This window comes from Carassius carassius, chromosome 7, assembly GCF_963082965.1.
Source record: "Carassius carassius chromosome 7, fCarCar2.1, whole genome shotgun sequence".
Taxonomy (NCBI): domain Eukaryota; kingdom Metazoa; phylum Chordata; class Actinopteri; order Cypriniformes; family Cyprinidae; genus Carassius; species Carassius carassius.
Genome location: NC_081761.1, coordinates 25,631,699 through 25,656,032, shown reverse-complemented (window position 1 = coordinate 25,656,032; position 24,334 = coordinate 25,631,699). Strand labels below are relative to the sequence as shown.

Genomic DNA, 24,334 nt, shown 5'->3' with positions numbered 1-24,334 from the left:
TTTTTTATATTAACATTTAATGACATAGTTATTGAAAAAAAAACTAATTTTAGCTGAACATTTTAACATTATTTTAGCTGAAGTAATTGTATCAATATTGTGTGTCTTTTACCCCATGCTGGTGAGCCTTTTGCCCCTTGTGTGGGGTAAAAGACCCCCCCTTGCCTCCTCATACATTTATACGATTCCTAAACAAAATATACAACTTGAATTATTTATTTTCACGCAAAATATGTTGCTCAATTAATCTTCAATATAACGTTTTTTTTTCCTGCAATTATACATTTTAGGTGCAGCGAATGGCACATTTTTTCTTAAGGTGGGCCTTTAGCCCTGTTGTACCCTACTCTTTGCCTTTGCCTTCTTGCCTTTAAACCTGATATTATCAGTCATATCAGTAGTGCACATATCAGAGGTCATACTGTATGGCCACGCAATCCCTGGTGAAGAGGTGTGTGCTTTTACCTCCCTGTGTGTTTTGCCTCAGAGGGACTTTCTGACAGGATGAATGACAGATGCTGGTGGGTCAAGGTCAGGTTGCCTCAAACGATTGTCCACAGTGTATAAGAACAAAATGAGAGAGAGACCACCCATAAATGACTTGAGAGCCAGGAGAAATGGAAAACCGCAGGGGTAAAAGAATAAAAGAAATAGAGAGTGGGATGGGTGACAATACATAAGATTCAAAGGTCTCTTTTTTGACAGGATCTCTGTTCGCAGTTGTGTTCAGGGCACTGTATGCATCTATAGGGAGCTACATGTCGATTATATTATTCCCTGGACTCATTTAGTAATTGAATCAATATTGACGAACAAAGGCATATTGATATTGATTGAGTTGAGAGATGAGCATCCAATTAAAAGGTAAGACAACTGCAAAGCTCCTAGCAAATATCAGGAGCTTTAAAGGGATTCAGATTCATTTAGTTTATGGATAACATACTTTCTGTATGTATTCAACAGAGAGCAATAATATATTTTATATGCATATAGATTAAATACGCCTTTTCTTGTCAAGAAGAAACAAGAGAAACTATTTGCCTTAGGAGGTGTGAGACTCTATCTGCAGGCAAAATTATTATATTTATAAAAAATAAAAGGATTCAGCCATGTGCATTATGTGCTATGCAGTTTAGAGCTATGAACTCACATGAAAATCATTATTATTATAAATGTCATTCATACTGTTTTATTTTACTTGCATCATGAGTATAACGTCCAAAGCAATTACCATCTAACGAAGTCAAACCCATTTTCTTGTTTTGTTTTTTTTGTTTGTTTAAACTGACAAAATAATTGACTTTCTCTCAAGTACAGTGGCTATGTCTCTGGCTTCAGTAGTGCCCCACAATATTTTTCATCAGAGGTGCACCTATTTCAGGCCCCCTTTCTGAGTCAGTATTGCTTGGTGGAGCGAACATAAGAGCAAGGATCCCTCGAGACAAAAAGCCACTCTAGTCTGCAAATGTATGTAGCAAAGAATACATTACTGTACTAATACTATAATTTATGCACTAAAAGGGGTAGTCCACTACAGTATGATGCAAATAATTCAGTGTAGTACATTTGCATTTTGTGGGATTACAACTGTAATAGGATGCTGGCTCAGTTTGATTTGTACAATGAAACCAAATAGTTAAATTTGATTGTTTGAATGCATTTTAGAGGTATTCATTCACACTGTCCAGTATACAATATGTCAATCTCTTAGCATATTGGCCACAGGCATCTCTGCTTGAAAACCACCATACCTCTGTTACATTCATATAGTAAGGAATCAATAATTCAATACACTTTCAATTCACTGACAGACCATGGATTTGTCAGTCTGTCACATTATGACAATATACTACACTTTTTATTTGCTGGTGTTACACATTGCAAAATAAGTCTGGGATCTGTCAGATAAGCAAGTAGAATAATGATCAAACTCTCTTTCATGCAAAAAAAAAAAAAAAAAAGTTACCCTTAGGCCTAATTTTATTACTCATACAGCCAGCCCTCGATGACCTTGAGGTTTTTATACCAAAGAGTAAGAGGGCACAATAGATGATAAAAATCGCATTATCCTTTAAACACCACAATGACATTTTACTTTCATCCTCGGTTCATTAACACTTCTTTAAATGTGATCTCCCCTCTCTAGTGTGACAGGATGGACGCAGGGCCTTCTGCATGATTGCCCACACATTTCCTCCTCTGCCACACAAGACTTCCTGCTCTGTCATGTAGTTCTGCACACTCATACATTTGCTCAGAGCTCCCGCATCTTCTGTCAGTTGAGTCATGAGGGATGTGAAATAACCACATGGCACAGCTTTAGTGATGTCACAGTGGGTTTTCATCCCTGATCTACTGCAGAACAAGCCTGTCAGTGAAAAGATGGAGGATCCTTTGGGTTTTCCTAAGTTTGTAAATTAAGCAGTGCACTTAAAATGAATCTCTGCCAAGCTCCAAAAATAATTTTGTTAAAACAAAACAAACAAAAAAAGTCCCTTTTGATAAAATCCCCTATGTATACAGTATGTAGATACAAATTGTGAAACTCATTCACAGCTATAAAGTGGGATCTAACACACACTTGTGCGTGTATATATTTTGAAAATATTTGCATGCATTTAAATGTATATATTTATATAAGTTAGATTATATAAAATATACTTAATATACAAAAATAACATTTTTCTTAAATATATACATGCATTTGTGTATATTTATATAAATAATAAATATATAACACATTTGTAAACAAAACTTTCATTTTGGATGCGATTAATCACAATTAATCGTTTGACAGCACTAAAATATATATATATATATATATTAAAGCACAGATTAAATTACGAGCTTGCATATCAGATCCACGTTAAAGCCACGTTCAGCTGTTGTGATGTCTCTTCATCAAAGAACAAAAGAAAAAAGATGAAATCAATGAAATCAACTTTTGTAGTTTTAAGATTTTATCTATATTTAACTGAGAATTTAGTGTTTGATAACTTTATTAAATTTCTGTAAATTTTGTCCTTGCTAAAAGACATAGGTAAATATGACATTTATTATAATGGGTTTATGAAAGCATTGTTTTATTAAGTTCACTTAAGTTAGATATTATGATTGATAGCTCTCAATTATAATGTAATGTTAATATATTCAATAATCTGAGATTAATTAGCTAATTGTTTTAATCTATGGACAGCACTAATAAATATATATATATATTTATATATGTGTGTGTGTGTGTGTGTATAAATCAGCTCAGAAACTGAGGAGGTAAATTAATCCATTAGTCTACATAAGTCTACATTCCACTATAATATCCTAGGATGGTTTATTGTGCTGTGCTGATTCCTGGGCCTGCAGCACATCCCACTTCTGTCCTGTGAATGTTTGGTGCTATCAGGCTCCATAAGACAGACTGTCTCCTGGTTTTTGTTCTTTTCCCTTTCCTCTTTCTCCTGTTGTTGTTTCTCTCACCTCTCTCATTTAGTCTCTCAGGGGTTTTATTCTCAGGTCACCTCAACTACAGTGCTGACAGCTCCAACCATCCAAACTTCCGAGGAGACAAGAAGTGTGTGTTTGCGTCATTGTGTGTGTTAAGGTTACATTCCAGAGGGAACATTTCTGTGTCAAACACACTCTTACACAACATCTTAACAACTACATGTTTAGGCACATATTAAATATTGCATTTATATGTAGTTTAAGCAAACATTATGTTGCTCTAAATAAACTAACTTTTATAGGCTTTCAGATGTTTCATTCATTTATTGAGTTTAAGTGTATTTGTCTCCAAGTTACTCCAGGTAGAGAGCAGGGCTGTGTGGAATATTACCAAGCGAAAATCTCCCAGGGACTTTGGAACAAAAGAGACAGAAATAGTGAAAGCCGTCTCCCTGCTTTTCAGGAAAGACAAGCCTCGCAGAAATTTGTTTTGAAAGAGAAAAAGGCTCAGTAGCAGAGAACAAAAAAGACAGACTGCAGCTGAAAGCTCTCAGACCTTTTAAGTAGGTGCTCTCTACCTTTTCATGTGGATTTTGTATATAAACGTAACCGTCTGTAATTCCTCTTCACCGACCACACACAAAATAAATTATTTGTGATATTTCAACTGCATTTGAGCAACACTGTAATGTAACAAAAAGGAAATTAATTGGTTTTATTCATGTCTAAAATATTAACATCACTGAATCAGCCTAAATACTTATACCAACAAAACAAACTTTTATGGGTTAAATCAAGTAGAAAAAGCTTTTACAGGTGACCTATTATGTCCCTTTTTACATAGGACATAATGTGAAGCTCAAAAAACCCAACAGAACATTTTTAGCTTATTAAAATAGCCACTTTTAGGGTATGAGCCCAAACGCATCGTGTTTGTTTTTATGTTTTTTTTTAATCACTTTAAACGCAAATGAGCAGGTGCTCCCACCCCCTCTTTAGAAGAAGGTGTAGCTTCAAGAGCTCATGCTCTGGCAAATGGCACTGGCATTTACAAATAAACATTCCATTATTAGTACAAGCCTGTTATCTTTACAGAAAACGTACCCAGTTTTAAAAATCAGTCTTCTGATTTTACTGTGCATAATAAATTTGCATTTATGAATTACACAGACAGGGAGCACACCACGATCAAAATGACGACATAGCTGGTCTCATGGTGCCATTGCTATTACAAGTTCCACTTGTGATTATGAGCTCAGCAAATTCAAGCAGTTGACTTCACATTGCTTTCATATGCAGTTTTTAACTACCACATTCCTATTCACGATTATTCTGGTGAAGGCAGCATCAGTGAAAACAGGCAGAGACAATGGTAGCTTTAGCAATTAGCCTTACAGAGTGGCAGAAAGCTCTTTCAGAAAGGCAATTTAAAGTGTAAGTGACATGACATTCAGCCAAGTATGGTGAACCATACTCAGAATTTGTGCTCTGCATTTAACCCATCCAATGTGTACACACACAGCAGTAAACACACACAAACGGTGAACACACACCTGGAGCAGTGGGCAGCCATTTATGCTGCGGCGCCTGGGGAGCAGTTGGGGTTTCGGTGCCTTGCTCAAGGGCACCTAAATCGTGAGATTGCCAGCCCGAGATTTGAACCCACAACCCTAGGGTTAGGAGTTAAACTCTCTAACCACTAGGCCACGACTTCCTGAATTTGTCTGGAGCTGACATTCATGCACAAAGCGTTGGTATTGATCCCTAAACCTATATTGGACTTTACAGATTTTCTGGGACATTTCCTTTGAAAATGAAATTTAACCATGTGTCCTCAGCAGCTCAGATGGAGGAAGTCTATGGAGACTCCTATGTTCACTGGTGCATCCCAACACACAACACTTGTACATCCAGCAGCTACAGCAAGAAAATAGTAAAGCCGGACATCTGCTTCTTACTCAGGGATGTGTCAATAATAATAGGGCAGAGAACGTCACAAATGGGTGGGGCTTTTTCCCTAAAATGAGGTGTACATAGGGAGAAATCTGGAATCACTTGTTCGGAGAGATAGTGGGATTCTTATGATTTAGTGGGATTATAAAAAAAAATTAAATAAAAAATATTAGGTGGATTTTTGCCATTATACAGTATACTGGTTGTTTTCACATGCTGCGGCCAGACAACTATGTTAAAACACTGTATAAAAGTGATTTTTGCATAATAGTTCCCCTTTAAGGTAACAGTTGAAGAATACCACTTTTATATTGTTAATTTAAAGTAAAAGTTGTTCTTTTTACATTTCTATTCATAATATATATATATTGGTTTTCACAAATATATTAAGCAGCACTGTTTTTAGCATTCATAATAATAATAATAATAAATGTTTCTTGAGCAGCAAATCAGCAAATTACAATGATTTCTGAAGGATTGTGTGACACTGGCTGCTGAAAATTCAGCTTTGCCTTTTGTCATCGCAGAAATATATTACATTTTAAAATATACTCGAACAGAAAACAGTTGTTTAAATTTGTAAACAACAACAAAAACTTATTTTACTGTATTTTTGTCAAATAAATGCAGGCTTGGGGAGCATAAGAGACCAATTATGAAAACATAAAAAAAAAAATCTTACGGCACTTTTGAACAGTGGTGTGTATATTATTATAATTTTCGCATACAGCAAACAATTAATGCAAACAAAATTAAATAAAACTTTTTGGTTTTTATTTTTCAAAATGTATGTTAATAACCAAACCTACCAGAACTTAGAAGCATAAATCCTCATCTATAGTTTAATATGCCCCGTGTCCACTTTTCTTTCTGCTAGGCAAGTTCACATGTATCGAGGTTCGTTTTCATCTGGAAAGACAGATGGGCTACTACCTGATCCAGATGTACATTCCCAGCCTGCTCATCGTCATCCTGTCATGGGTCTCCTTCTGGATCAACATGGATGCTGCTCCAGCTCGTGTTGCCCTGGGAATCACCACAGTGCTCACAATGACTACTCAGAGCTCTGGATCCAGGACGTCTTTACCTAAGGTACAGTGCATACAATATTACAGCAAGAGCCTTATTCACATTTGTAACAAAGATGCTGCATCACTGGTCAGTATAATGGTGTAAGTTCTATTAGCACTTCTACACATCTCTTTTTCTGCCATTCATTCTCAGTTATTATTTATTAATGCAGCTCAGAGTGGAATGTGCAAAGTGCATCCATGCATGAAAGCTGGCGTGCAGTGTGTATTGCATATTAAAAACTCATAAATGCTACATTGAGTTATGTAACACAATTAAACATTCCAGAAAAAAAAAAAAAGTATTTTTCACCTGGCAGAAAATTATCTCTAATTCATAGCTGCGATAAATTCAATAGTCTGATGGATCCCTAATAAAATGTCTGGGCTGTTGTTATGCAGGCTTGAATGAAAAGGCAAAGGCTAACTAAGGTATATGAGAACGGATGTGTTTGTGTCTTTCTGCCGTGCAGGTGTCTTACGTGAAGGCAATTGACATCTGGATGGCTGTGTGCTTGTTATTTGTCTTTTCTGCGCTGTTGGAGTATGCTGCTGTCAACTTTGTTTCACGGCAACACAAAGAACTCTTACGATTCCGACGGAAAAGGAAGAAGTCTGGGAAGGTATTTATGAAAAGATAAATTGTATCCCCGTGTTTTGTCATACACAAGTGTTAGGTGTCAAATGTTAAAGATTTTGCACATTATCTATCAAAATCATGAAAGGTAAAGAAAATTTTGAAGCAAGTGTTTATATGAGTGCTGACGCACGCTGAGTGACGTAAGTAATTCAAGTGCTTTGGTAAGACATCATGACTGCAGGCGTGACTGCTTGTAGGTCTATCCACCTTATTTTTCAACACGGAAGTAAGCCATTTTCTGTCAATGTATGAGACTTCTGGTTCATTAGCTGCTGTAGTGAAATAATGAGAAGAATAAAAAAGTGCAGTAAACAGTAAAACAGTTTAATATAGACCTGTTAGGTCTACACATATGCAACACTGCCTCCTAGAGGACAGAAGTAGTCAGTGCATCCTTGTGGCATAGCACCATCCTTGTTGATCCTGGAACAACATTCCAATCAATCAATCAATTCAGAACTGAGATAAAACTTTTCAGGAAATATCAGTTTTAGGCTTACAATCAGGGTTAGGTGCGTCTACACCCTTTTTAATCAGCTATCCCTTCCTTCTGATTATAGGAATAAATTATGGGTAGGGTTAGGTTTAGGGGTAGGGATTGGGTTAAATCTATAATTTTGGATAATATTGTTGATCCAGGATCATCAAAAGATGTTGATACAGGAACATGCCTTACTTGGCAAAATCACGGCGACCAGCTGACTACTAACCAAACATATTTCATGCCATTATTTCAAGGCAGAAGCCTGTTACACAGTACAAGTTCAAAGGACATTGAAAATTCAGACACAGCCACAGCCACAATATTGGTTGCTGCATTCTGAGACCAAAACACTTGATTTCAGAATAATGCACGTTTGTTTTTATGCATTTTCATTTCTTTTACATGCCCATACTATTATTTGAATGGCACTTATTGGTTCATATTTATTTATTTACATTGCATGATATCCTGCATGTGGAGGGCAATTATATTTTATTAGTTTGCATGCTTTGTGTTTCCTTCTCTCTTCGATCCCCCTGCTGTGTTGAAAGACTTTCGATCAAACTTTTGATGAGGAGCTTACCGAGTCATTGCATCGTATCAATGGCCTACACAGTGCTGAGCCAGTTTATGGATCAATGGGCCAACTCGACGAATCCAATGACGGGGTAAAGAGAGAGCACGGCACTTCATCTCTGTCCATGCCTTCGACCGATGATTTCATTATAGTCACTCAACTTCCCTATCACGTGTCCATGTTCATTCAGGTCCTGAAACAGTATGTCACATTATTTTAACATTCTGATAAGTAGCGTTCATAATGTCAGTATTAAAACATCCATTTGAGTATTTTATGAATAATATGCTTATGGATTCATATGATACAAGTGTTATATGATTGTTTCCATTTTTATAACCTTACTTTACAGTAAGACTCAATTTATAATAAAATAGCTTTTTTGGAAGTAAATGTCTACATACTAATACATACTAATAAATTTAGGAGTCTATATTTACACTTTAGTATTGGGACCAATTCTCACTATTAACTAGCTGCTTATTTGCATACTTATAATTAACATATTGGCTCTTTATTAGTATTTATAAAGCACATATTCTGTATGACAATAATCTACATCCTTAATCCTACCCAATGCTTATATTTTTAGAACTTCTAAATACTTACTAACTTACTAACTATTAATAAGCAGCACATTTTGAGTTTATTGAGGCAAAGGTTGTAGTTATTGGTTTGTTAATAATGAGAATTGGCCATTAAAATAAAGTATGAGAAATATTTCTGAAAGATTATATAACACCGAAGACTGGAATGATGGCTACAAAAAAAATTAGCATTGCTAGCACAGGAATACATTACATTTTACAATATATTCAAATAGTAATATATATTATTGTTTTGTTGATCAGATGCATACTTGGTGAGCATAAGAGCCTTGTGTGATAAAGCTTGTTTTATGGGTTTGATTTCAAGTTATACCAAAACATTTTTTTTGTCTGAAATCACGTGGACAACAGAAGAGAATGTGAATTATCTTTGCAAAGCAAGCCTTTTTTTATTTTTATTTCAGCTCTCTGACTGAGGTTTAACATTTTCTGGCTAACAAGGCAATAGAAAAGCTGAAACTCACCATAAATAATTTCAAATGTTAGGGACAACATAAAAACTAAGTGCTTATACTGTATTTTATTGTTCACGTTATTATCTTATATCACAGAATTTCCTAAAAGGGAAGCAACAGGTTCTGTGAATGTAGGAGTGGTAGAGTCTTGATTGCTTCTCTTTCTGTATCCTTTCCTTTTTCTAAGGAGGAGGAAGTGCGGGAGAGCCGGTTGAGCTTCACGCCCAATGCAGGGAAAGACGGAGCCGTGCCCAAAGCTGCTAATAATGCGGCCACAACACCCTCTGACCCAGCCCATACTGCCGGCAAGAGTCATGAGGAGATGAGAAAACTCTTCATCGACCGAGCCAAGAAGATCGACACTGTGTCCCGTGCCGGATTCCCACTGGCCTTTCTTTTTTTCAATATTTTCTATTGGGTTCTTTACAAAATCCTACGTCACGAGGACGTGCACAAGCCATAGATGGAGCATGGCATGTTGCACCTTGGGAGGTACACTAGTAACACAGCAAAGCTGCATCAATGAATGCTGATGTTTCTTGCCAGGGTCTATGCTAAAATGACTATGAAAAACTGTGATATCTAGGACCGGTGGTTAATTTCAATAAATTGTTTATGTTATACACCCATACGAAGACACTGCACTCACTATGCAATGGATAGGTATCCGTAGGGCCTCTGACACACCTGTCCCGCAAAACAAAAGTGGTCAGCACTTTGTACACACCTGTTTAACACAGAAGCACAGTCCGATACTGACTACAGCCCCTAGTAGTGACAGATGTGTGTGTCTTGCACTGGTTTTGTTGACTCTGTTGTCTTACAGCTTTACTGCCAATGTTCTGTGTTGTATTTTTGATATACAGCTATTGAAAAATGGCAAGAGTGCAAGAGCAGAAATGTTATACAAATATCCAAACACAAACTACTAATGTTGATTATTTTATAAGGAAGAGTTACCTAGTTTTTATTAGCATTTGGTCAGCATAATGTGTCCCCGAACATTTTGTCTCAACCTGATTGTTGACCAGCTCTAGTAGAAACCAGCATCCAGGCCAAAAACATTCTGAGTTAAATCTCAAGAATGACCCTGAACCAGCAAAGAAGGCAATTGTGTTTACAGCTAGCCTATATGAAAACCTTAACATTAACTGCTTCAAGGAAACACATTTTTAAAAACTTTAATGGGTAGCGTACTGCCAGTAAACATAAAGAAATTGAAACCATTCGTCAAGTTTTTCTCAAACAAAAGCATTATTGTTCGAAAACCATTGCCAGTCACTTCAAACTAATGATGCCACTACAATATAATGCGGCTGGGAGTGAATAATGTCACACATGTGTTGCAAATTCATGAATGAAGAAATTAATTCAAAGAGGGCTTGTTGGGACAATGTTGCAGTCAATGTGTTTTCTGAGACAAGTCCTCAGACAAAAAAATAAATAGAAAATTATATATATATATAAATATATATATATATATAAATATATATATATATATATATATATATATATATATATATATATATATATATATATATATATATATATATATATATATTAGATATAATTAGATTAGTTTAAAACCACTCAAATTATGTTCATAATTATGAATCTAATTAAAAATGTTTGCATATATATATATATATATATATATATTTATTTATTTATAAATATGCAACAACTGTAAATTAGATTCATAATTATGAACATAATTTGAGTGGTTTTAAACTAATCTAATTGCATGTATGGTGATTGTATAACTATGAATTCTGAATAGACGTTATTAAATTATATTACAAGAGAACAATATCTAATTCTGCCTCTGAAGATATCCCTAAGGCATTGCAAATATATTTAAAAACATGTCATGGGAAAATGTGTACTTGGAACAGGTATTTAACAATGTTATCAATATTTATTTTGTCGAAATTCAGAATAAGCTGTTTACTTATAAACACTGTTCAAGACCACTTTCTCAGACCGTGTTTTTTTTTTTTTTTTTTAATGTCTGTTCTTTTCAGAAGTATCTGCTGAAAACCTGTGCCATACAAATGATCAAAGCATATCTAGTCTCACACATTCCTAAGAGTAAATAGAGCAGTGCTGCTGTGTTTTGAACGCTATCTGACATCAGCATTTGGCACATACATACATGCATCATGGAAAGGACACAAGAAGTTCATGGAAATTTACAGTATAATGCAAGAGCATTTGTAATTTATTTTGTACAAACATTATTAAATGTTATGCATGAACTCAAGTCTGTTGTACTTCATTTTCAGTGTGAACTGGACCGGCAGTCAATGTTCTCGCTGCAATTGTAAGAGGTGAGGCGCCTATGTTCTTCTGTGTCTGTAAATACTTCTGGCCACACTTTATAGTGTCCGTGTTACACAAGTATATATAGATAACGGAACCGTTATAATACTAACGAAATGTATTACAGTTTTGCAACACAAAATACGTTTGTGTTTATTTTAAATTGGTCAGTAGGCTATAGGCTGCGTTAACATAATGTAAAGTGTAAAGTTCTTTTCAAATGTTTACTGGAGAGCCCTCTGAGAAAGACGGAAAAAATAAAGATGTTTATAAAAGCATCCGTTGTCTCTTGCTCATTTAGGTGCGTTCATTTTACCCACTCCACATGTGTGTACTTGTATGTTCGAGTGTCGCCGAGGGCACTGAACGCACGGAGCGCTCACAAAATTGTTAGTAATCATCTCTTTGGTATAAATGTCAGTTTGTAAAACGACACTAGGCCGTCTGTGTTTACTGTAGTAATACTTATCTACACGCCTCCTTCTGACTGTACGCCTACATAAAGCATTGCACGGCGCGCTCGGCGCTGAGCAGCATGAGTCTCCACGGGAAAGTGGCTCTGGTCACCGGCGGCGCGCAAGGCATCGGAAGAGCCGGGGTGGAACATCTCCTGGAGAACGGGGCGAAGGTTTCGCTTTGTTAAAATTCTTTTTAAAATGGACTTCGCGGATTAATCCAATTAACTGTTGGGAAAACTTGTGCAAAACGTCTTTATGACTAGTTCAGTTGCCTGCTCGGGGCGAATATTTTTTATTTCATCATGCATCGTAGCGTCTTCGTTTAATAAATTGTTTTAGCATTACGTTATTAATTTACTTTTTAAAAATTCAGGTTGCACTGGTAGACCTGAACCAATCTGTGGGAGAGGAATGTAAAAGCGATCTAGATGGCCAGTTTGGAGAGGATAATTGTATTTTTATCCAATGTGACGTGACTGACTCGGGGAAACTTAGAGGTAATTTTTTTTTTTTACTTATCCTTTTAGTTAGGACATATATAATATCGTCTATAGTCTTGCACAGTTTGAAACAGATTTCTAATAGAACGAAACAATTATCCACTTTATACTGCGCACCTGTGCAGCGCATCTTATTCCTAAACAGTGTCTCATTGTTTGGGAAGTTAATTAGGTCATACTAGACATTCATAGGCCCTCAGGTCATCACTGAGGAATGTTACTGGGTTTTTTGAAGTTTTAACACTAAAGGTGTAGCCTTTTGTTAGGTTGCTTTATTTCTCCAAGACAGGAGTTTATGGGTCAGTTGTGAAGGGAAGGGTGAATGTTCATTCCTGTTAAACTTGTTTCTAAAGACACACTTACCCAAGAGTTTAATTAAATGTTTCTTTGTGGAATGCTGCAGCTGCAAGTCAGGTGAGGGCACATGCAGACTGACACTGGCTGTGTTTCTAAACCTAGGTGAACTGACTAGCAGGACTGCTCATTTGGATTGAATACACAGCGTCAAAAGTGCCACTTTTAAAACATTGCTAATTATGAATATAAATGAAAATCTGTTATTTCTTTCATTAGATGCCTTTCAAAACACAGTAGAGAAGTTTGGTCGGTTGGATATTGTCATCAATAATGCTGGAATCAACAATGAGAAGAACTGGGAAAAGACCATTGAAGTAAATTTGGTGAGTTAAAAATCATTATGCTTGAAATCCAACCTGTAAGAGACAGGGAAAAAAATGGATAGGTCATGCCAAACTCTTGCATTTCAACTTAACCTCATATCACTGGACACATGCAAAGAGTGGACGAAGTTTGGTGATTTAGGGCACAACATTCAACTACACTTCAGGATAGGAGTTACAAATTAAAAAAAAAAAAAAACTCCACCCCCTGCATCCAGTCCAAAAGATTTCACAATAGTACATAAAGTTGAAGGAACACCATTATATGGCACTTGTAGGCTTACATGTGCACTGTATGAAATAATCTACAAATCTTTTAAATCAATTATGCTTTGCAGAGTGATCTCAAAATGGACATGATGCAGTATAATAATGTGTTTGTTCATAATAGCCGATCCATGTCAACATAATCTCTCTCTCATAGAAAACATCTGTTCACTATGTGCTAGCAGTTTCACTCAACTGTTGTCTTCCTCAGACATCTGTCATACAGGGGACATATTTAGCACTAGAACACATGAGTAAAGAGTACGGAAAAGATGGAGGGGTTATCATCAACATTTCATCTATGGCAGGTAAGATACTGATCACTTTTTCATGCGTCTTACATATGTGCATGTTTTGAAAAATTTCCACCCTAAATGTTTTGTAGCCTGTAGAGAGTATTGTTCTTAAGAAGATTACATAACAGTATTTTTTGGTTAATAGCAAACTATAGAGTCAGTCAAATATTTGCTCACACTAAAGCAAACATATCTGACCCGGTTAAAAGGGCTGCTGTTGTCTCTGTTGCCAAGGATCTGTACCTACTGTTGAAAAATGACACATGCACTGTTATTATGACAAAATGTAATAAATTGCATGATAAATACTGTGCCTTTACTTGATGATTCACTTGCTTGATAATTAAGATGCAAAAGAATTAGAACATATTGCAAGACAGGTCATTTGGACACACCTTTTTCTTCTATAAGAATTCAGTTTTAAATGAATACAAAGACCATAATGCAAATGACAATAGCAGTCTCACAACAGCTTGCACAATATAGAAATGTTAAGCATTTCTGTTGTAGCATGCCTGCATGCTATTGGTCAAACTTTTAAGTCAATACCTTGAAAAAGTCAAGTCAAGAAGACAACAGGAAAGCAAAGCCAAATCCCAGATATTTGTGGCAATTTAGAAAGCTATGACAAGAAAGATGAGGTTTGTTGACCCTATACCATACTTTCATATTTTAAAACCATATCTTTATTTTCCTCAGTGACTATTCCAACAATAGCCCAGCAAAGCCAAGTTCCCACTGAATAATATCACCAGCTTTATACTTAAGCACCCCAAAAGATGCCAAAAAAAATCAATGGAATCATATATCAGCAGCAAAACTATTATCCATCTGCCATCAAATGCCTGTGTTTTGGTGCCACTTAGCAGTTGGGACATAGGTAAACCTGATTCTGGCCACTGTTTTGAAGATATGAATATTATTTAGTATATATACAGTTTGTGTGTACTGGATAATGAATTGTGCCTGGTTGACAGTGAACTTGTTATAACCCCCAACACACTCCAGACAGGTTTCTAGACTTGTTTTTTTCTTTACCAACTAAGAGATGGGATTAAGGATGGTTTCTTTCCCTCACTGCCTCTCAGGTTTCTGTAATGTAACACAGGTGATTATCCCTCTTTGTGATTGGAACAACTCTCACATTGTTGACTACATTAATGGAGCTTAATTTCTTTTACTGTATCTGGAGATTGATTTGCTTGGAATTTTGTTGAGGAAACATTCTTTTTCTTGCATTGCCATCTCCTCTAAGCTGGAAGTTTGATATTGTGTTTGTTTAACCACACAGTACACTGCATTAATTAAAGAAAAACATTAAAGCAATGATTCACCTAATATGAAAATGGGCTTGTACACGCCCTCAGGCCATCCAATATCTAAATGAGTTTGTTTCTTCATCAGAACAGTTTTGGAAATATTAGCAATACATCACTTGCTTACCAGTCGATCCTCTGCAGTCAATGGGTGCCGTCAGAACATTTAATAGAGTTTAATAGTTTAAACATCTAATAATCCACAAGTAATCCACACCCCTCCAGTCCATCAGTTAATATCTTGTGAAGCAAAAAGTTGTTTGTTTATAATAAGCAAATCCATTTTTTTTTTTACTTCAAACTGATGCTTCTGACTAAAATATGCATCCTCTATCCATAATATTGCTTTTTCCAGTAATAACTTTGTCTTATCTAAATCAGGAGAGAAATATAGATAAGGATGTACTTTGCCACTGGAGGAAGCATTATTATGATTTTTGGAGTGATATTTTGGTCAGAAGCACCGGTTTAAAGTTAAATGTCTCTATCAATTTTTATTTTTTTTTTGGTTTTGCTTTTCACTTCACAATATATTAATTGATGGACTGGAGTAATATGGATTACTGGATGACTATTATGTTTTTACCAGCTGTTCAGATTCATTAGTGAGCAAGTGATGTAATGCTGAATTACTCCAAATCGGTTCTGATGAGCAAATTCATCTACATTTCGGATGACCTGAAGGTGAGTACTTTTTGGTTTTTGAGTGAACTGTTCCTTTAAGACTAAGTTAAAATATGGACCTGATTCAGTCTCCTTTACCTCTGACAGCACTGAATCAGTATTAATGATAAACACATACAAATATTTAGCAGAAACTTTAAAATAATCGAATAACTAATTTCTTAATGAAAATAACTATTTATTGTATCTGTACTTTTTTTCATTATTGCCGTGAGCAACTATCACAAACTGTGGAAGAATGAACCAGGCTGACCTGAGTCAGGTGTTATAAATTAAACAGACCTCATGTAGCTAAAAATAGAACATTATAAATATAATCTAAATTATATCATTATAATTTGTCTATAAACTATTACATAGAACAGAAACACAAAGCAGTCTACAAAAGTAATTTTATGTCTAGGACCTAGTTTTTGAGCATAATGGGAGAAAGTTGGTGGATTTATGCAGAAATACCTAACCATGCTAAATGGGAACATCTTTTTAGGATGACCTCAATGTTTGGTTTAGTTATTATGATGATCTTACCCCTTAATTAAAATGTTTACAGTCAAGAAAGCTTGATGACTCTCTTCAAGATGTTAATACAGCCAGAATGGGAAACAGAGCCTTTTTTTGTGCAAAATTGGGTTATTCACTGCATGTGCATTAATTTTATGCTTAGATTTGTTCATCCAGAACACACAAGAACTGTTTAATTGTAAATACTGTCTCAGTTATTTGCCCCTGCCGTCCTTGGCTGCCTAGGTTTGGTGCAGCTTGTAAATGTTGTTTATTATAACAAAGCCTGAATGCTAAAGGAAACATTGTTCCATCTGACTTTTCAATAACCTTCAACATAAGATAAATTATAAGTTCAACACTGTATAGACACACACACGTATATATATATATATATATATATATATATATATATATATATATATATATATATATATATATATATATATATACACACACATATATATACACATATATATACACATATATATATACACACACACACAACCACACATATATATATATGTGTGTATAACAAGACAATGGGGGAAAATGCAGATGACTTTTCCACATAAAAGTTTTATTTTTATATAGGTCAAAAAAGAACCAAACTGCCCTATAAAGTTTAAAACATTAGTTTAGGAAATTGTTCTCAGCTATTTATGTTTCCAAAGAGCTGTTTCACTTTAAACAGACTCAAGAGCCATTAGGATTTTCATGCGTGAATTAAAAAAGAAATCCTCAGCCTTGGAAGATCCAGAGATTTTTCCATGACGAAGGTATTGGAAATCATTCACAGGCTTTGTTTTGCTACAGCCTCAATAAGATGAAAACCTTGCTCTTTCAAATAACAGACTCTAGTATTGCAGCCCTGGTTACAAACCCTTCATTCAGTCAACTGGAATAATAATCTCATAAACTAATATTGTTCCAAAATGTTCCAAATATGTCTGACTTTTTTCATTTGTGGAACAAAAAATGAGATATTCTGCAGAATCTTCATGCAGCTCTTTCCATTAAAAAATGATTAATACAAGGAACACATTGAAATTTTAGTAGTTATTGCCTAATAATCCTCTCCTTCAATGAGCTGTAATTTGAGAACTGTTAGGCCAAGGAGAAGAATAGATTTGTGGACTGAAAAAAAAGTTACAATTAATTCAATTAAATTACTGATCTGCTTCTCGAGTTCAGTTCACTGGCTGATGATTTGGTTGTAGTTGACAGCTCACTGGAGCAGAAGATTTCTTCTGAAATCACTATTTCTTAAATTTGGCCTGCTTCTCACTCAAATCTACCACATGGTTTGAGAATGCTACATTTATGGTGCATTTTCGGAGCTTAAAAGTCATACTTTAAAGTTAATTTTAAAAATGTGCATTTTACATTATAGTGAAAAAAACTAGGTATACGAATGTACATATGACATATTCTTTTTGGAATTAGTATTCATTTTGTTTCCTCCTAGCATTTCTGCATTCTCCTCACCAGCCAGTATACACAGCAACAAAGCATGGGGTGATTGGATTTTCAAGAGCCATTGCAGTGAGTACATCAATCCTGTCTCACCAGTTTACCATAGGCAAAGTTTACCGGAACCATATGTAAATCTGTTCGCTGAAACATGGTACATTCCAGCACATCCCAGCTTTTTCCCTCAGAGAGAGTAGTTATGTTTGCTCACTGATAGGATCTCTCACCCCTGTGTGTTGACGCATTCTTTGCGCTGTGTGTGTAATTTAGGCTGACCGTGTTTGGACACGTTTTGTTGTCGGCAGGACGCATCTGAACAGGGCAATTATGGAGTGAGGATCAACACACTGTGCCCAGCCTTCGTGGACACCCAACTCCTTCGCACTGTGGAGCATGAGGAAACAATGGGCAAGTTTGTCAAGTACAAAGATGAATTCAAGCAACGGATGGACAAGTATGGCGTTCTCAAGTAAGCAAAGTTCTGTTGAACTACCAGTTTCTTCTGTATTAGACTGTCTAAGTAGTTTAGCTTTGTTTGTTATATTCAGTCCATTGAATAAACAGTTTTGCTTGGGCAGAGACCAAAACAGTTTTTTAGAAAATGGCAAAAAACTGTTTCCAGTCCAGGCTTTTACAGCTGCAAGTAAATAATCAGTGGATGAACTGCTTGTAAACCTTTAAACTTGCCTTTACTGGAAGATTTAGACATTCATTCTGCACCACCCATTGATTAAAGGTGGATTAAACCATACGTTTTGCTTTGCTAAGATTTTTGACGTGCACTTAAAATTGAATCAAATTAACCTCCTCCACCCCAACAAATCATCTACAGTATTACTGACACTTTTTTTCACGCCTCGCACTATTCATATGGTCACGGTGGAGTTTTTTTTTTTTTTTATAAAACATTTGTCTTCCTCAAACACTCTGTAGACACTTGAGGGATAGATAATTTTAAGTAAAAAAATGTCAACAAGAACATAGAAAAGATAAGTTTTGAGGCAAGATGACTGATTTTAAAATGCAAAAATGAATCGCCTTGTTTACTGAAAAAAAAAAATAATCGACATTCTTTACTGAAAATTGCTGATTTAACATGCGACAGTGACAAAAAATGTGAAATATGATTGTGTTGTGTCTGTGTTTATGTCTACAGACCATCTCTGATTGCAGAAGGAATGCTGCGAATGATAACGGATGAAAGCCTAAACGGAGCTGTGATGAAGATCACCTGTTCTAAAGGGATTCACTTCCACACCTATGAACCTCTCTCAGCTTGAGAGCGATGCCTTCATCAATCATGTTCGTCTTTTTTCTCTCCTCTCCGTTCTTCATCGGAACATTTATTTTATTGAAGTCTAGTGCAGGCACCTCAAACCGCAACTTTTAAAGACACAAACCTATGGCGCATTTAAAAAAATAAAAAGGGACGGTATAAGTTTTCCTATCAATCATTTTAGTTTTTAAAACCAAAAAGGACTGCATACTGGTATTCGGGCCTCTTTCATTTTTTTTTGTCATGCCCTTGAACATTAATTTGAATGCTGTAAACTGCTTTACTGTAAGTGGTTTTGAGAAAAGATAATCATATTTATTAATAATTCAGTTATTGTTTTCGAGTCAATCGTACCTCAATATATATCAATGATTTTTTGTATAGTTTTTGTATAATATTTTAGATATATATCTTTGTGGCAAAGAGAGTATCTTTTATTATGTATACCTTATGTAGAAATCAACCAATAAACTTCTAAAAAATACAAAGAAAATGTTTTCTATATCGTTGCGGCTAAATGTGTATAGCATAGGCTGTGTTTTACCCAAAACGAATCCCAAATCTGTAGTCTTGCAGATTTTGAGACCAGGCTGCTATATATAGTGTTCATGTCTACATTAAAAGACGCACAGAATGCAAATCCAGAAACAAGTGTCACCTGGCAGCTGTGTCTACGTCAATGCAGTTGTCCAGGAATCTGCACAATTGCCTACACTTACCACATTACCAGAAATTAATAACCTGTGCTTTGCTTTCACATTTTAGTGCTATAGGTAAAATCTTTCTATTTCCAGTTGTGAAATATAACAAGTTATGTTGCTAGATACATACTAAGAATAAATTTTTTTTTCATGAACTGATATAAATGCATCCAAAGTCATCTTGGTCAATCAAAACATGGCTTATCTGTTTTAAAAATGTTCATCAGTACAATCACAAAGTCTACACTAAAGTCTAGTTATATGTAAATAAACTATACAAGTGCCCTAGATGGGTTATAGGGGTTCAATTTGACAATAACAGTAACCAGAATTTCACTTTTTACACTGTGACTACAAAATTCCTTTGATGAAACATCACAGGGATGTGTCTCTGCTTTGATATGACAGCAGATAAAGATATCAAAGTCTATGAGGACTGGGAGGGAGTCGTTTGAATGATGACTGTGTGATAGTCAGAGCTTTCTATCTACATCTGAAGAATCCTTGAAGGAAGTGCATGTTTACATATTATACAAACAATTCTTGCAAAAGCAACAACTGAACTAATGTGTTGTCATCACTTTTAAAGTAACACTGTTGCAATATGCAATAATTATGGCAATGCAATACACACACACACACACACACAAAATGCACCACTTTTTTACCACTTGTTAATGTTCATTTCTGTTTACCATAACATTAAGTTGTTAAGTTACCATAACAAGTTAACATATGTTCATTCATGATAACTTAATGTTAACATACAGAAGTATCTCTGTGAACTTAATAAAATTGAGTGCCTTAATGCACTGTAAGTCTCTTTGGATAAAAAGCGTCTGCTAAATGCATAAATTTAATTTAATTTTAATTTATCGTATACATAGTCTGCTGTTCTTCTCAACAAGGGAAACGGGCAGACAAAACACTCAAAGACACACTTTTATCAGTAACTGAAGTGAGAGGAGACCAGATGAGTCAGGTCATTACGGTCACACAGAAGGCCCTTGGGTGGGGTTTGAGTACAGGTTGAACAGATGAGAAAGCTTTGATAATCACTGAAAGATATGCAGCTCACTTAGCTCATTGTAGGCAGGAAGTTGTGACACGAAATGAAGAGTGTGTTGAATGACATGCCTCATTGTTTGTCAAACATTATTTCATGACGAGGCTATATTAGAATGGGCTGTTGATTCGGAGGCTGTTTCTGCATTTATGTGGTAAACCAACTTTACAGAAAAAAAGTTCTGGGAAGTTGAAGCTGTTAAAAAAAATAACTACGAAGCTCTACAATTAGCAATGTTCTAAAATAAATAAATGCTCTACTCAAATTTTTTTTAAAGATTATACAGCTTCGTATTGTCCATCACACAAAAAATTTGATTCAATTACAATCTTCTATTGTTTCCTTCATGTGTATCTTCAGATATTATTTTACTTTCCCCCCAATGAAAGATCACTTTATATTCGGGGAGACAGTGAATACACACAAATGTCAGACAGTTCATTACAGCGCCAGCAGAGCTTTCACTGGTATTTTGCCCAAAGCATTGGTCATTTCCTGACCCTTGTGCATATAAGTCATGTTCATTTTGGCAATCGATGTGCAATCAGACAGATTTTCTAGAGAGCAACAGAAATGTTCTTCCACTGGAAGTTTCAATGGAGTCTTTTGGAACTCCTCCATGAGTAATAGTTCTGAGAAAGGAGAGAGGTTGAGTGTTTCCTTGTGTCTCTGGCAGTTTGTGTGTGATCTCGGCCAATGTTTAGTTTTTCATCACAAATACAATACTTAAAGAAGAAGATCAGCAGATATAACATACATTTGGTCTAATCCTGTCTTGGACACATTATTCTTATTACTATAAATAAATACATTAATTAATTATTATCATATCATTCTAATTAAACAGTGATTGAGAGTGTGAATTTTGTGGCTCAATCCGTTATTTTGGTTGACAAGTGTAATCACTGACACAACCTAGTAATCCAGGATTATGCGGGTCATTTTACACAAATAAATAATGTCTCTATGACAGTGTTTTGATAGTTTATTGGCGCCCCCCTCAGGACAAATTAGATGGCTGTTGCGTCAAAAACCAAACAATGTCATTTAGTAACTTATATACTTTCACTTTCATACTGTAAGTCATACATAATTCAAATACAGAGAGTGACAGATACAGATATGACTTTTTTAGTGTGTGTTTAAGATATACGAGATCATGCTCAAAAGGATCTGCTCTTGAAAACACTTCCCTGTATAGCAGATGCCTTGCAGTGATTTATGGATGAAAAACCATTCAATTATTTTCAGAAACATATAAGCTCCCAGCTCGCTTCTATTTATTTTTTCATTAAAAAAAACCCATGTTAGAAAAGCAAAATAAATTGCTGGTCAAGTCCAAAGCAAATATTCGTTAAAAAAAAAGGTAAATCTTGTTATAACGGTGTCTAATTCTTATACACTATGATGCAGCCGTTGCGTCATATGGAGTACATCTGGACAGTGCCTTTTTAAGTGTTTTTAAACATTGTTACTACAAACAACTGTCACACAGGAGGACATATTAGATTGTGGGCCAATGGGGCGATTACCTCAAGGTCTTTGGCCTGAAACCCAGAAATAAGCCACTGAAAATGTAAAATTCATAGAGACAGATAAACAGCATTTAAACTTGTATAACAGCCCATATAGAAATATATATATCTTGATAGATAGAAATTTAAATGAGTCACAATGCTTCAGCCTGGTCTGAATGAAATGTCGGACAGGCCTTTTTAGTTTCCAAATCTAAATCTGACCTTGACAAAATCTATTAAAATGGAGGTAAAACAAAAACAGACTTGAGTATTTGCAACAATGAAATATCTGACAGGCCTCTTGAGTTTCCAAATCCAAATCTGCCATTGACAAAATGTATAAAAATTGAGGTAAAACAAAAATAGACTTGAGTATTTGCAACAAAGGAAAACTAAAAGCTGTGATAAGAGACATCCCTTCCCCTAAGATTAAATGGCACACGAAATGTCAGGCCGGCCTGCACAGTCTCTGGGATGTCTCACTCCCTTGTACGTCACCCGTCCAGTTAATAGAGGTTTCTAGTTCAGCTGTCTCTAGAAGCATCTAGAAACAGTATGAAGCAATATGTGGGACAGACAAGGATCAGAAAAGGAATATAATAAGAGCCAGTTAAATACTAATTTTGAATCATTCAAGAGTTAAAGGTGTTCCGCCTTATGCAAAAATAATTATATATACATACACACACACTTATGCATTTTTCTATACATTTATGCATTTAGCAGATTAATTTATCCAGAGCGACTTACACAAAGCGATTCACCATAAAGCCAACAGTCGTTGTTGTAATACTTATTTTTATTTATATTAAAATATATGCTTTTTTCCCCCTGATTAGTATTTCAGTATTTTCATATTTACTTTCATATTTACACATACTTACTTTTATTTTCTTCAGACAATTTCAATTATTCTGCAATTGGATTAGGTTAAAAATGTCACAAAGTACTGTAGCTGAACAAACATATAAATGATTTCTAAAGAGGCAACAATCTAGATGACCCAAAAGTGTCCTCCCTTGTCAGAGGGAAGAGGAAATGTGCAAACATTCCATTATTGTTGGCAGAAAGGCAGACAAATCTAAGATAAGCAAGAGGTGTTTAGTTCATATATTCTTTACGGACTATGGTGGGAAAATCGAACACAATATTCTATTTTCTGCCAGTTCCAGTAGTGCATACAGGAGAAATCTTCAATGTAAACACAACAGGGACAGTCTCTTGTGATTGTGTCTGTAGGCATCGTAAACACACATTGCCAAATGCTGCATGAGCAGCCTGACATCTGAACAGGGCATTTTGAGTTGATCTAGACCTTAAAACTGAAGACAAAAACTTGACATCTGAAAGACGACTTGCACAGAATGAGCCGTATATGGAGAGCAACTGTGTACATTCCCACTGCTGTTGCTAAGGACTTGAGACTCAATCAGCTCACAGGTTTACCGAGAGCCCCTATGTTTATTTTACATCAGGGGAGCCAAGTGGCCCAAATACTTGCCTATGTGCTCGTTTCTAATGATAAGATGTTATTGTAGGGCTTCCCATGAGCATGTGAAAACTGTTTTGACTGGCAGGCAATGAGGTCTTGGCGGCTGGCCAAGGATAATAACTCGCCTCTTATTGGCAAAGAAAATAAGCATTGAGAGTGGTGTAAATTTGTAATCAAGTGACTTGGAGGAAATTCTTTTCGGAACAAAACTATGAAATACAATGAACGCCAATTTAAGGGGTTAGCAAAAGAGCCTCCCAGAGAACAAATATTTAGCCCATAAGGCAACATAAACATGTAATGCAATTAGCTTGATGTCCTTAATATTGTAAATGTTCTTGCAAATATTCTACATTTAAACTGAAAGTGTCTCACAATAAATACTCAGCTGACAAAAATGTTCTAAGAATGTTCTGCTAATGTTCTCATTAAATTCTGAAAAATTTATTTTTGACTGTTTTTCTTGGTTGAACTGAACTGAACAATGTTTTTCTTGGTTAAGTAAATGTTATATTAAACGTAAAGGGAACATTCAATTTTATCATTTTGCATATAGT

The 24,334-nt window shown here is 35.4% G+C and overlaps 2 protein-coding genes across 4 annotated transcripts in view; both read left to right on the top strand.

Annotated features, from left to right (window-relative positions):
- glra3 (glycine receptor, alpha 3) overlaps positions 1–10,655 on the top strand; it is a 59,921-nt gene extending 49,266 nt beyond the window's left edge. Inside the window, exons 7-10 of one of the 2 annotated variants that reach the window (XM_059554307.1) lie at positions 6,272–6,486; positions 6,938–7,087; positions 8,140–8,256; positions 9,416–10,655. In XM_059554307.1, coding sequence (XP_059410290.1) covers positions 6,272–6,486; positions 6,938–7,087; positions 8,140–8,256; positions 9,416–9,691 — 758 coding nt within the window. In that variant the 3' untranslated portion in view covers positions 9,692–10,655. The remainder of the gene's footprint in view (positions 1–6,271; positions 6,487–6,937; positions 7,088–8,139; positions 8,257–9,415) is intronic. The other variant, XM_059554306.1, reaches the window with a different exon arrangement.
- A 1,370-nt stretch (positions 10,656–12,025) lies between these two features.
- On the top strand, positions 12,026–19,489 carry hpgd (15-hydroxyprostaglandin dehydrogenase). 2 transcript variants are annotated; one of them, XM_059554303.1, is made up of 7 exons: positions 12,026–12,178; positions 12,382–12,505; positions 13,082–13,188; positions 13,667–13,763; positions 17,721–17,797; positions 18,031–18,194; positions 18,882–19,489. In XM_059554303.1, the coding sequence occupies exons 1-7, from the start codon at positions 12,086–12,088 to the stop codon at positions 19,003–19,005; spliced, it is 786 nt and encodes a 261-aa protein (XP_059410286.1). In that variant the 5' UTR covers positions 12,026–12,085; the 3' UTR covers positions 19,006–19,489. The 2 variants fall into 2 exon arrangements, with proteins under 2 accessions (XP_059410286.1, XP_059410288.1); XM_059554305.1 differs by lacking the exon at positions 18,882–19,489 and having other exon boundaries at positions 17,996–18,188.
- The last annotated feature ends 4,845 nt before the right edge of the window (positions 19,490–24,334 follow it).